The sequence below is a fragment of the Watersipora subatra genome, chromosome 1 (genome assembly GCF_963576615.1).
Source record: "Watersipora subatra chromosome 1, tzWatSuba1.1, whole genome shotgun sequence".
In the NCBI taxonomy this organism is placed as follows: Eukaryota; Metazoa; Bryozoa; class Gymnolaemata; order Cheilostomatida; family Watersiporidae; genus Watersipora; species Watersipora subatra.
Genome location: NC_088708.1, coordinates 4,780,519 through 4,793,282, shown reverse-complemented (window position 1 = coordinate 4,793,282; position 12,764 = coordinate 4,780,519). Strand labels below are relative to the sequence as shown.

Here is a 12,764-nt window from a genome sequence, read left to right as displayed (position 1 = left end):
AACTAGGTCCCAAAGGAAATGCCGGAAAACCAGGCTTCAGAGGACCTCCAGGACTAAAAGTAGGTTTTGTTTGTGACAAAATTAATACCACCTTTTCCTATGCTCTCTTTCTGTGGTGGCCTCTTACTCCTGTGGGCGAGTTAATGTCTAACACTGTAAACCTAAGCTCTGCTAACTTGTTCTTTACCCCGGTAGTGTTTTCACATGGTTATATGGTAACCCATTTCCTGTGCAGGGGGTCAAAGGTATGGCTGGCATGATGGGACTTCCTGGATTAAAAGGCGAACCAGGTTTGACACCTAACATGAATTTGATAAAAGGTCAAAAAGGGGAATCTGGAAGGCCTGGAAATAAAGGATCAAAGGGCCATTTAGGTTCTATAGGGCCAATAGGTCCACGTGGGTTAGTTGGTTTCCCTGGTGAGGTTGGTCCTAAAGGAAGACAAGGACTCAATGGAATACCAGGTAGTCCAGGTACACCTGGCCAAGATGGCGATAAAGGAGCTCCTGGCAGAGACGGTACACCTGGCCTCAGGGGCCCAAAGGGAGAGCAGGGGTTTGTGGGAAGGCAAGGAGTAGCAGGACCGGCAGGGTCTAAGGGAGTTAAAGGAAGTTCAGGTATAAAAGGAGAAAAAGGAAGTCAGGGTGCAAAGGGTGATACAGGAGTACCAGGAGACCGTGGAGAAAAGGGACAAAAAGGAAATCAGGTAAAACTACTAGAGTAGTTCTGTTCCTCAACAACTGCCATCCCAGCATTTTTTTAAAGCTGTGGGCTAACCCATTCATTGATATGCAGTGGATCCTTGCAGGGTGCTGTTCTCGAGGTTGAAGGAAAATCCGGAGAAGTCATTGTTGGGCCACCCGGGCCTCCTGGTGCACCTGGTCCTCCAGGCAAAATAGGTGCTCAAGGTATAGCTGGTCTAAAAGGTGAACCAGGGGTTAAAGGTGATACCGGTGCTAAAGGTGATGATGGTGCTCAAGGAGAAAAAGGAGAGCCTGGTCCAAACGGACAAGATGGTGTTACTGGTGCTAAAGGCGAGCGCGGTGTTGATGGAAAGAAGGGAGACACTGGTTTTAGGGGTTTGAAGGGCAATACGGGGGACAGTGGACCCGCAGGCCAAAAGGTATTCACTCGCATGTTACTTCCCGTCAGTGGTGTTCAATGGATGAGCTTTGCATTTTATCTGCCTATTTTTTGTGGGTTCAAAATATTTCTGCGTGCCGAACATTAGCCAAAGCCTGTATCAGGCATGTGGTTAGCTGTGCATTCAGACGCGCAGTCAGCTGCAGTCAAGGTCACCGCCTCTCCAGCTAGTTGGACACTTGGGCCAGTCTATAAGTTCATTGATTGTTGATTATTGCAAGAAAACTGTCTAGCAGACTGTTGAAAGACTAACGGAGTACATTTCTACAGTTAGAAATACGCGTATATATGCTCTAAATGTCATCAATAATCTAAATTACCGGTTTGTGAGAATTTAAAGGTTCTGCTTTTTATTATAATTACTTTCGTCATAATAACATTAACGCTGTAGAAAATATTGTTGCTGACTAAACGCTGCGAATATGGGTCATCAGAGGTGTTGGCAAAAAGTCGATCAGTCGTGAGATTTTGCTGAATACAAAGGCTCGTTTGTACCCCTGAAAGGCTGCTTTCTCGCTAGTCAGGACAGGAAGCCGCTGACCGTGAGAGCATAGGTCTTCCCAGCCCTCCTTCTGATGAACAGCTGTGTAGCTTGAGCGCGTAGCCAGCTTCATATGTGTAATAATAGTTCTGGTTTATGCAGCTAACTTAAAGAGAAAGAGCTCAATGTAAAAATACAGAGCTGTGTATGAAAACGAAAAAGTTAGCTTTAATCTAAAAGGGATATGCTTCTCACACTAACAATTACCTCGTACCCCTGCATTCGAGATGGAAGTTGTAGCGTAAACAAACAATTTTAGTTTACATCTGTGTGTTTTTGTTTTTATCTGTAATAATATGTTAAACAATTATAGCAAGTTTTATATTAAGATTTTCAATTTAAATACATGATGCAATTATACAAAAGTACCAGAGATTCCTTACTATGAATGATTATGAGAGAACGGATCACCCCAACCCTATATAAATAGGGTTGGGGTTGTTGGGCTGGTCGGTATGTCTTATTTTCTGTTATCTTTTGAACCACTGCATCAGGGTCAGTGCCCATCTTCTAACACAAAATTGGCTTTCTAAAAATTTTAGGGTGAGGAAGGAAGACAGGGTCGCAGAGGCAAGCAGGTAGAGTGATAACTCGCTCCGACCCTTTAACTCTAACTAAGTTTTCCATTGAAGACTATATTTTTATATTTTGTTTGCATTTTATGAAACTAACCAGCTGGGAATCGTCATTGATAACTTTCATTTTTAACCGATTATAAAAGCTTGAGAATATTTGCTGAGAACCCCTGCTTGCTGTTCCTATTTCTTAGTTCTTCTCGCTTTATAGCCTGACCACTTTTCTCTGCATGCAACCATGCTTTCTCTATTCCACTTCTTGCATTTCTGCTTCTTTCTAGCTATTTGTGGGGAACAAAACAGTGGTTATGCATCTTAGTACCTATCAATTTTCTTTTACGTTATTTGGTTAATCGTGGTTTACAAGCTATCGCATGATAATATTGTCTCATGCTAGGTCATAAGATGAACATTCTCTAAAGGCGAATAGCATAGACGTTGCATGATACTTTAATATTATAATGCGTGTAGTGGCAGTAGCGTGGTGATCCAAGGTAGTGCTCTAGTAGTTGTAAGTTTGTGTGATAGACAGTTATATAGTAGGTATGATAGACAGTTATATAGTAGGTATGATAGACAGTTATATAGTAGGTATGATAGACAGTTATATAGTAGGTATGACAGACAGTTATATAGTAGGTACTACAGACAGTTATATAGTAGATACTACAGACAGTTATATAGTAGATACTACAGACAGTTATATAATAGTGCATATAGTATAACAGGGATATAACATTTTATCAGGGATGTCTAAAGGGACTCTAAAGAGACTCTAAAAGGAGTCTAAAGGAGTTTAAAGGAGTCTAAATCTTTGCTAGCTGGAAATATCAAGTCAAGCATGTACTTTTGCACTATTTGTAAATTTCTATACTGTTCTGGCAATATTTATGTTTGTACCCAATATTGCAGCTTGCCGGCCCACCGGGGTCGCCTGGTGCCAAAGGCGATAAGGGCGACTTGGGTCCTCCTGGCCGGGAAGGCAGCATGGGACTAACAGGCCCCACAGGCCTTATTGGAAAACCTGTGAGTTCAGCTAAAAATAAATGCAGCACTAGGTATATGGTGCTGCTAACTGATTGAAGTACAGTATATACATGTAAATGTCTATGAATTTAATTAGAATATTATAGACTGAGAAACCTTCTCTTATAGATTATTATAGACTGATGAACCTCCTTGCTAATGATCAGAGAGTGAGAAGCCCCTTAGCTATCGATCTAAGGCTAAGAAATATCTTAGCTACGTAGTTATCATAGACTAAGGTACTTCTCGACTAATAATTGTTGACTGAGACACCTTTCAACTAGGTGACTTTTGTCTGATAATTAGTCATGTCTGTAGGGTCAAAAGGGGGAGCAGGGAGTGTTGGGACCAGCTGGAGCCAAAGGGTCAAAAGGAGACTTTGTAAGTGGTCAAACATTTATCGTACTGCTTTATGTTTGACTGCGGAAGTGACCGATGGTTATTGTAAGAAATAAATTGTAATAAATGGTTCCAAATTGTAATAAAATCGGTTTTTAGCTTCAAGATTAGTAAATAAGTAAGCTTGTTGATTACTGGAAACCATAGAAACAGTACATTTGGACGTAAACGACAACTTTCATCTAGGATGCAGCGTGGCACTCGGTGCGCCTATGTCAATATCTTATAAATATATCAAACCTTATTCAAAACATATTGCACAATGTAGACTTTATCACGGAAGGTTCATTGAATTGAAAGTCGTGAGCTACTTGACAACTACGGTTAGTAATGACAGTGCACGCTGAACGACTCATGTAGAAACCATACAAAGCTGTTTAGCAAATCTGCAATAGAAGTTTCTTCAAACTTTATGTAGGCCATCGGAATCGGAAACAGTATTTTGTGAAACAGGCCATGGGCGAGGGAGACAATAATGAAGCAGAGTTAATTGTGTACACTTACTCACCTTTTGTTTGCTTTACTCACCTAAAATTAAAAACAAGCAGGTTTTTTGTTTATTTAACCTGATATGTATTATAATGTTTATGTACTATTTGTAAGCACCATAGTTACTATTTCAGGTTTTTGGTTTACAAATCTCTCAAAACTCATAGTACCAGAAAAGGTATAACCAAGAGTTTTGTCAAGTTTTGCTGATATTTTAGGGTCCAAAGGGCAGACAAGGTCTACAGGGTTTCGATGTAAGTGCTGGGCTTGCTTTCTTCTTAAAACCCCGCTCTTCACGCGTAAAATTAGCATGATTATTTTTTTAAATTTTCGATTGTCATTTGAGAAAGCTGTTTTTTTTCAAATTTGTCACAAATTTAGCGGTTTTCATTCAGAGATTGCAAACAACCGCAATAGTAGAGTATGTAGGAATCAACTACCCACATGGTCTATACATACGCCATTATTACCTGATATTGCATGCATCTTCCCCTCCCATTCGCTTCCAACTCTATCATGAAATGGATCTTGGCTCAACCTCGGCAACTGAGAACAGACTCCAACATGTATCTACTCCAACACCCTCTAACTTGTTATTAACAAACAAATTCGTTGCTTAGTTTTTGGTTTCTCCATTACAGATATTGCCATATGAATATTAATACCGAGGTATTAGTTGCTGATGTAATCTAATCATGTGCCTATCAGCTTATAAGAGTAAATCTCTTGGAACATAATCGGCAGTTGAATACAGACTGGAACAAGCTTCTCTTCTATGCCTCCAGTCACGGTCACATAGAAATAGAGGTTTAAATAGACATAAAGATCAAAGTGCAGAGCATGCCTGTGTGTATGAGCGATGTCTATTGATTTTAGAGATTTAAACTTCTTTATTTTAGGGAAAGAAAGGTGCTCAGGGACTTGCAGGACCTCCGGTAAGTGCTGCCTCTTATTGCAATTTCATTGAAGCTTGCTGTGAAAAACAATTTTTCTTATAATTTTGCAACTCCTTAAATAAAATATGTATGGCAATTCACATTTGTTTCAATCATAGTTAATTTGACAAAACAACCTCGTAATTATATGTATAACTCTACAGTCTTTACAATGCTGCAAAAGGTTGAAGTCATAGCGTGTTAGGATAGTTTATAAACCTCAACCAGAAGCTCAGCTGTCCTTGTCCTGTTAGTTGCCTCAGGTAACCACCTGGAGTAAATAAGACAACTCATTTTCTTTGATTCTAGGGACCCAAAGGCGATCGTGGTGAGCCTGGAATCAGAGGATTGAATGGTATCGATGTGAGTTATTATTATCATGCTCTGGTTAGATATAAATCTGGTAGCGGTTAAGCTATAATTAGCTTACACAGTTAATTTACCAATGGCAGAAGTTCTAGCCTGTTCTCTCAGCATCAGTAACTTAGTACAGTGCTTTTGTCTAAGAGCTATGCTGTATTGTTAGATTAGCGTGTAAAGTGTGGTGAAGCCCAAAATGTGCTTAAATAATACAATGATAAAATATTCCATGAAAAGGAAAAGGAGTGATAGAATAAACAATGAGATGAGTTGCTCGCTGACGGAAATGTAAATGTTGGTGGTGTGCCGTGGCCTACAGGTTATCTGTCGTACCGATGGTTGCTGGCAGTGTGCTGTGGCCTACAGGTTATCTGTCGTACAGATGGTTGCTGGTGGTGTGTTGTGGCCTACAGGTTATCTGTCATAAAGATGGTTGCTGGCGGTGTGCTGTGGCCTACAGGTTATCTGTTATACAGATGGTTGTTGGTGGTGCGCCGTAACCTACAGTTTATCTGTCATACAAATGTCTGTTGGTGGTGTGCTGTGGCCTACAGGTTATCTGTCATACAAATGGTTGTTGGTTGTGTGCTGTGGCCTACAGGTTATCTGTCATACAAATGGTTGTTGGTGGTGTGCTGTGGCCTACAGGTTATCTGTCATACAAATGTCTGTTGGTGGTGTGCTGTGGCCTACAGTTTATCTGTCATACAAATGTCTGTTGGTGGTGTGCTGTGGCCTACAGGTTATCTGTCATACAAATGGTTGTTGGTGGTGTGCTGTGGCCTACAGGTTATCTGTTATACAGATGGTTGTTGGTGATGTGCTGTGGCCTACAGGTTATCTGTCATACAGATGGTTGTTGGTGGTGTGCTGTGGCCTACAGGTTATCTGTTATACAGATGGTTGTTGGTGGTGTGCTGTGGCCTACAGGTTATCTGTCATACAGATGGTTGTTGGTGGTGTGCTGTGGCCTACAGGTTATCTGCCATACAGATGGTTGCTGGTGATGTGCTGTGGCCTACAGGTTATCTGTCATAAAGATGGTTGCTGGTTGTGAAGAAAGAAAGTTGATCATAAATGTGCCTTGGTTCTTAAAGGTTGACTTGCAACAAAATTCACATTACAGTTATTTGGTATCAAAAGATTCACCATGTCTTACTCTGTAGTGATGTAAGTGCCAAATATGGGGAAATGTGATTACAAGCTCTTAAAAGCTCAAAAACGAAAAGCCGCCGTAGATTGGAATCTGTTTATTTATCTGACGTAGTCATTACAGTTTGGTTATTGTCTTGTCATGTGATGTTCTCACGTGAATTGAAAGGCCCATAAAAAGCTCAATATAAAACTTATCGTAGCATTAGTTTATGACAAACACTTCGGGTTTTACCGAAGACCCCGTATCAAATATAGATGTTCGCTACTTCACAGTTTTGTTTCGGCATTATTCAATCGTCAAGTCGTAATCTGATCACGTGACCCAATACTTCGCAAATAATTTTTGCAGCACTTTTCGATTATCACAGGTGACCAACAGGCTCATCATGATTATCAGACAATGATATGTACTCCTTCGAGGTAAGGTTAAAAAGTTTAACGATTTTTTACGGTAAGTTATAAGATATCAGTGCTAAAAGTGACAGCATTACAATGACGATAAAACAGACGCGTAAGAACAATAGACATGGTTTTATTGAATGCGTGAAGTATATTTGTGAAAATATTTCGACGAATGATGTTGCATGAAAGTGTAAACAGAAACCATCCTGTAACAACTACGTCCCATTTGAGCCGTTTTGGATAGCAAATCCAAACTACGGCGGTCTCGTGTGGCTGCGATTAACTGTTCGTTTTTGAGCTTTTAAGAGCTTGTAATCACATTCCCATATATTTTGCACCTACAACACAACAGAGTAAGACATGGTGATTCTTTTCATATCAAATAACTGTAATGTGAATTTTGCTGCAAGTCAACCTTTAAACTAACTCAATAGGTGTAATGTAAAGAATCCACAGCCACTAACAAGCTACAAAAATAAGAAGAAATCATGGTCGGCCTATTGCTAGCTCAAAAGTTTTGTACGGGTTTTGAGTGTTTTACTGCGAGTAAATCCATTCAAGTTGCAATAAGATTATCATGTTTGCATCCTACAACAGGGTATTAAAGGTGCAACAGGTGAGAAAGGGCCCAAGGGTGAAAACGGACCGCCTGGCAAGCAAGGTGACATGGTAAGTTGTAGTAAGTTATATCTTAGTGCTGGATAACTGTTACCCTGGCTAGTAACACTTGTATGGAGCATTGATAGAGCATATTGTCGCGAAATTAGGTCACCTTGAAATTATGTCTTAGAGGCTAAATGCAAAAAGTGTTTCGGATTTCACTGTAATTAAGGTTTCTTTAGGACCCAATGCATACTCTAAGATATATAGTATCTGTTCCAATACCCATTCCTAGCATCCTTCGTGGAATAGGTAAACTGTCGGCATTTTTTAGTTTAGCACCGTCATAAACCTGGAGTTGTCTTCTCACGCTCATGTTTCAAAACTGTCTGGTTCCTGAGAACCAGCCTCTTGAACACCCATATTTAGGCTATTTGGTCGAATATGAAAAAAATCTTGGGCAACGCTGAGCGTTGCTGCTAGTTGTTCAATATTATTCTAATATTTTTAGTTCTTGCACCATATCCCTCTAGTCTTGAATATAGAAAGCTATTTTAGTGTTGATTGTTCACCTCTATTTCAGCATTTGACTAAATCAAAATTATAAAATGTGAATAATAGTTTGCATTATCAGACCAGCGCACAGTCTTATTGAACATTCAAAAATCTTCTAACTGTATATCTGGTAAAAGGACGCTAGAACTAGAATATAGTCATGAGTAAATGATATCTACTTGATAAACTCAATGAGACATACAAGCTGATTGTCTCGTTAAATTTATCTTTCAAGCTATTTACTTCTTTAGGAGACCATCTAACCTACTTTGATCATAATTGTCTGCACTAACTGTAGCCTAGAATGTAGTTGAGACTTGTTGTTGACTCAGAAAGATAGCAAATATCTGTTTTGAAATTGAGAATAAGAAGTAATAGCTAGAGTAAAACTTGTAGGAATCATATGACACCAATATACGTATATATGTATACACTTTTATTGTGTACTTGATTATATATGCATATGATTATATGATATATGTACGTATATATATATATATATATATCTTTTATAAATTCTCAAAGTAAACGTGTCTGTCTGCTTTGCGGTTAGCTATTATAATCTTGAAATAAATAATCCGTTCGGAAGAATATTTGAACTCAAACCCTCCCATTCACCAGTCCGACGCCGTACCAATTAGGCTACAGAGATTTATTTGCTAGCTAGCCGATATATGTCCCTATATGGGAGCAAATACCCAACGGCTTTGCGTACTGCGCAGGGTGATTGCATAACGCAGCTGAGGCGAATAGCTCTCATTAGTAAGCTTACTCAAACTTTCCAGGCAATGCGCCAGGCTAATAGCAAGTGGCAAGCAACTCTCATTACTTCTCACTGTTTATAAGCTGATTTTTATTACCCGGGCAACGCCCGGTAGCACAGTTAGTATGTATGTATACATTTATCATATATTGCATGTTGGTATTTGTATTACACTACAATTCACTACCAGTCATCAGCTCCAAAATTAAAGGTTGACATGCAACAAAATTCACATTACAGTTATTTGGTATTAAAAGATTCACCATGTCTTACTCTGTTGTGTTGTAGGTGCAAAATATGTGGGAATGTGATTACAAGCTCTTAAAAGCTCAAAAACGAACAGTTAATCGCTGCCATCGCGAGACTGCCGTAGATTAGAATCTCTTTCCAAAGCGGCTCAAATGGGACGTAGTTGTACAAAATGGCTTATGTTTACACTTTCACGCAACCTCATTCGTCGAAATATTTTCACAAATATACTTCACGCATTCAATAAAACCATGTCTATTGTTCTTACGCGTCTGTTTTATTGTCATTGTAATGCTGTCACTTTCAGCACTGATATCTTATAACTTACCGTAAAAATTTGTTTAATTTTTTAACCTGAGCTAGAAGGAGTACATGTCATTGTCTGAAAAAACATGACGAGCCTGTTGGTCACCTGTGATACTCAAAAATGCTGCAAAAATTATTTGCGAAGTATTGGTCACATGATCAAATTACGACTAGACGATTAGACCAAGCCAAAACAAAACTGTAAAGTAGCGAACATCTATATTTGATACGGGGTCTTCGGTAAAACCTGAAGTGTTTGTCATAAACTAATGCTACGATAAGTTTTATATTGAGCTTTTTATTGGCCTTTTAATTCACGTGAGAACATCATGTGACAAAACAATAACCAAACGTAATGACTACGTCAAAGAAATAAACTGATTTCAATCCATGGCGGCTTTTCGTTTTTGAGCTTTTAAGAGCTTGTAATCCCATTTCCACATACTTGGCACCTACAACACAGCAGAGTAAGACATGGTGAATCTTTTGATATCAAATAACTGTAATGTGAATTTTGTTGCAAGTCAACCTTTAACATTGGAGAGCTAGGAAAGTCAAACATTTGTATAGTAGTGGACTAAAATAGAAATTGTGGCATTGCCATTTTGATAAGTTAGTAAGTATTGTGTATTTTATATATAATTACAAAACAACATTAAAGGGACACCCAGGTGTTGCTGGTGCTTCCGGAGAACGAGGTATACCTGGCATGAAGGGTGAACGAGGAGACAATGGAGAGCCTGGTGAGCCAGGACCCCCGGGTGTCGATGGCCAACCTGGACCTCAGGTAGGTTAGCATAGCTGCGCTCTGTATTACATAAGCATGATAATACACTCATAGAATGTTGTTAAAAGTAGAGTACCTAGTTGCTGATTCTCAAGTACTGTATATTTTATGAATAACAGCATTTCAGATTCATTCATGAACTTACTTGACTTACTTGACCTTGAATTACAGCTAAAATTACAGCTTCATGTCTGCTGACTGACCACAATATTCTTGTTTATCGATACTGATATTCTTTCTGTTTATATAGGGTGAGAGGGGCAAGAGAGGGCGGCACGGGCTCAAAGGAAGTAAGGGCGATGAGGTAATAATAGTATGCATAGTTATTTAGAATAATAATATAACATAAATAGTAATAAAGAGTCGTCTGTGAACTGCTAGCCAAAGTAAAGTTTATTCCATTGTTTATTAACTAGGGAATCCCAGGGCTAGATGCCTTTCCATGCCCGCTCGGGCCTGATGGGCTGCCGGCGTGCTGAGTGTAGGTAAGGAAGTGTGATGCATAGGCATACGATTATTATCAATTGCTGGCATGTTACTGATTGCTTCTCCGCTTCTACTATAATATAGCGCTACTAATCATTAGAGTTTTGCATGCCAGCTTTGCTTCTGAATTCATAAGACCTTAGCCATTTATTCTAAAACGCTTGACCATAAGAGAGAGTCGCGTGTGAGTATAGTTACTACTCTAGCATAAAAATCAGAAAGTACTTTGGGCTAACTTTTTTTCAGCACAAACTTAACTCACTGATTAATCTTTTGGCCATTTTTGTTGCGAAAACCGTAAGTACAGTTCGCTGTACCAGCGTACTTAAGCTTCACATTATTCTATTGAACAACTGATTTATGCTCAATCACAACTTGTAAAAAATTATGAAATATGTTTTTGTTTGGTATGGTGAGGCTTTAATATATTCTTATGGGGCATTCAAGTGTTATTCTTGTTCGATTCAACCAAAGGAAGAAGATAAAAATAAACATGGTATAAGTTTAAATAAGCATGACTTGGATGTTTATTTATTTTGTAGAATAGTTCAAACATGGTCCTAACAAACCTTTGGTAGAAAATTTGCGAACAATTATACATATTTTTGCAACTAAAACCATAAACTTGGTCCAAAATAGTTCTGCAAGGGTTATCTGTCCTCTTGGCTAAAAGTGTACAACTCTAATACTGTACGATTTCAAGATATCACCTAACGTGGCATCTGCTAAATACATTATAGGTAGTCTATGGAGCTGTACCTGCAATAATGTGATCAGTTATATAGCAAACTAACCCATTAACAACCTACTGTTCTATATTTGTTCATTGCATGCGAGTGCCTACCTTATAGGGAATTCCTGGATTTGATGCCCCTTGTCCAATTGGACAAGATGGTCTTCCGTTGCCAAACTGTGGCAGACCAATTCGCCATACCGGTTCCAAAGGTATGCCAAAACCAAAGTGTGATTTTGGTGTTTACAACTTTGTCTCTAAAGCAGTTGTACCAATTCACGCAGGTAGTATCATATTTAACCATAGGGCTTGTAGATGTATCACTCAATATAATTCTGCGAGTTTACATATTTACATAAAGCATTCATAGCTAGTCGTCTCTCATTCAATAAGGATTTCTAGGGGTGCTGATTGTGGCTTACTTTCAGTTGGAGAAGGCTTTTATTAATTTCATTATATTTCTGCTATATAGGCTGGTATGACGATGGTGGCAAGAGATGGTTGTAGATAGTGTACATAGCGCTGTACAGATGGCCCCAAGGGTGCACAATTCCTCCAGTTCCTTCCACTTCTTCTTGTATCTATACTGACCAGAGGAACTTTAGATAGTTGAGTAGGAGACACTCTTAAGCAGTTCTTGTCTATGTAGAGAGTTGATAAGCTCTCGTCTCATAAATCTTGTTTTTTACTAGTCGTTACAAATCTACTTTCAGATAGTATTTTAATGGTGCAGTTTTATTTTTAACATTATTTATGTTATAATTTATTTATTATAAATAACAGAAGATGTTGTTTTTATGGAGTTTAGCTATCATTTTTCTATATATAGGTTCCTCAGCATAACATTCTTCTTTAACTTAGTGCTTAAAGGATAAAAATAGAAACTACAATATTAATTTATGTTAAATATTTTCATATGGTTAAAATGTACTTTTAACGTAGTAGTATCAAAGTCAATATTGGTCCATCTCTCACTTCCTTTAAGCGCATCTTTTATGAATGGTGCTTGTTGATTGGTTGGTTGATTGACATATATACAAAACCTTGAAGAACTCAGGTATCTATTGTTTCTTCACAGCACACTCTAGCGCAAGGCTTTCCTTTTTGATTATCAGCTTTAGTGATTACATTTTATTGCAAGAATTTGCTTATCTACCTTGTTCAGTCCGAGTTTTTAAAAACAAAGATTTATACCTATCTTATTATAGCAAACAATTTCTTAGGAAAATCTGCCAGTTTAGGTAAAAGAAAGTTGGTTTG

The 12,764-nt window shown here is 38.5% G+C and overlaps 1 protein-coding gene across 4 annotated transcripts; it reads left to right on the top strand.

Moving 5' to 3' along the window:
- The first annotated feature begins 285 nt into the window (after nucleotides 1–285).
- Nucleotides 286–12,471, top strand: LOC137405465 (collagen alpha-1(II) chain-like). 4 transcript variants are annotated; one of them, XR_010979764.1, is made up of 14 exons: nucleotides 286–706; nucleotides 809–1,123; nucleotides 2,227–2,262; nucleotides 3,172–3,285; nucleotides 3,604–3,666; nucleotides 4,392–4,427; nucleotides 5,073–5,108; nucleotides 5,418–5,471; nucleotides 7,623–7,694; nucleotides 10,160–10,285; nucleotides 10,536–10,589; nucleotides 10,702–10,770; nucleotides 11,623–11,716; nucleotides 11,977–12,005. XR_010979764.1 is itself a non-coding variant. In XM_068091739.1 (13 exons), the coding sequence occupies exons 1-13, from the start codon at nucleotides 305–307 to the stop codon at nucleotides 12,009–12,011; spliced, it is 1,437 nt and encodes a 478-aa protein (XP_067947840.1). In that variant the 5' UTR covers nucleotides 286–304; the 3' UTR covers nucleotides 12,012–12,471. The 4 variants fall into 4 exon arrangements, 3 of the variants coding, with proteins under 3 accessions (XP_067947840.1, XP_067947858.1, XP_067947849.1); XM_068091739.1 differs by lacking the exon at nucleotides 10,702–10,770 and having other exon boundaries at nucleotides 11,977–12,471; XM_068091757.1 differs by lacking the exon at nucleotides 11,623–11,716 and having other exon boundaries at nucleotides 11,977–12,068.
- The last annotated feature ends 293 nt before the right edge of the window (nucleotides 12,472–12,764 follow it).

Coding starts and splice junctions, on each gene's coding strand:
- LOC137405465 (XM_068091739.1), top strand. CDS start 305: ATGAATTTGATAAAAGGTCAAAAAGGGGAATCTGGAAGGCCTGGAAAT. Junction 707..808: donor AGGGACAAAAAGGAAATCAG/GTAAAACTACTA, acceptor GGATCCTTGCAG/GGTGCTGTTCTCGAGGTTGA. Junction 7,695..10,159: donor CTGGCAAGCAAGGTGACATG/GTAAGTTGTAGT, acceptor ACAACATTAAAG/GGACACCCAGGTGTTGCTGG.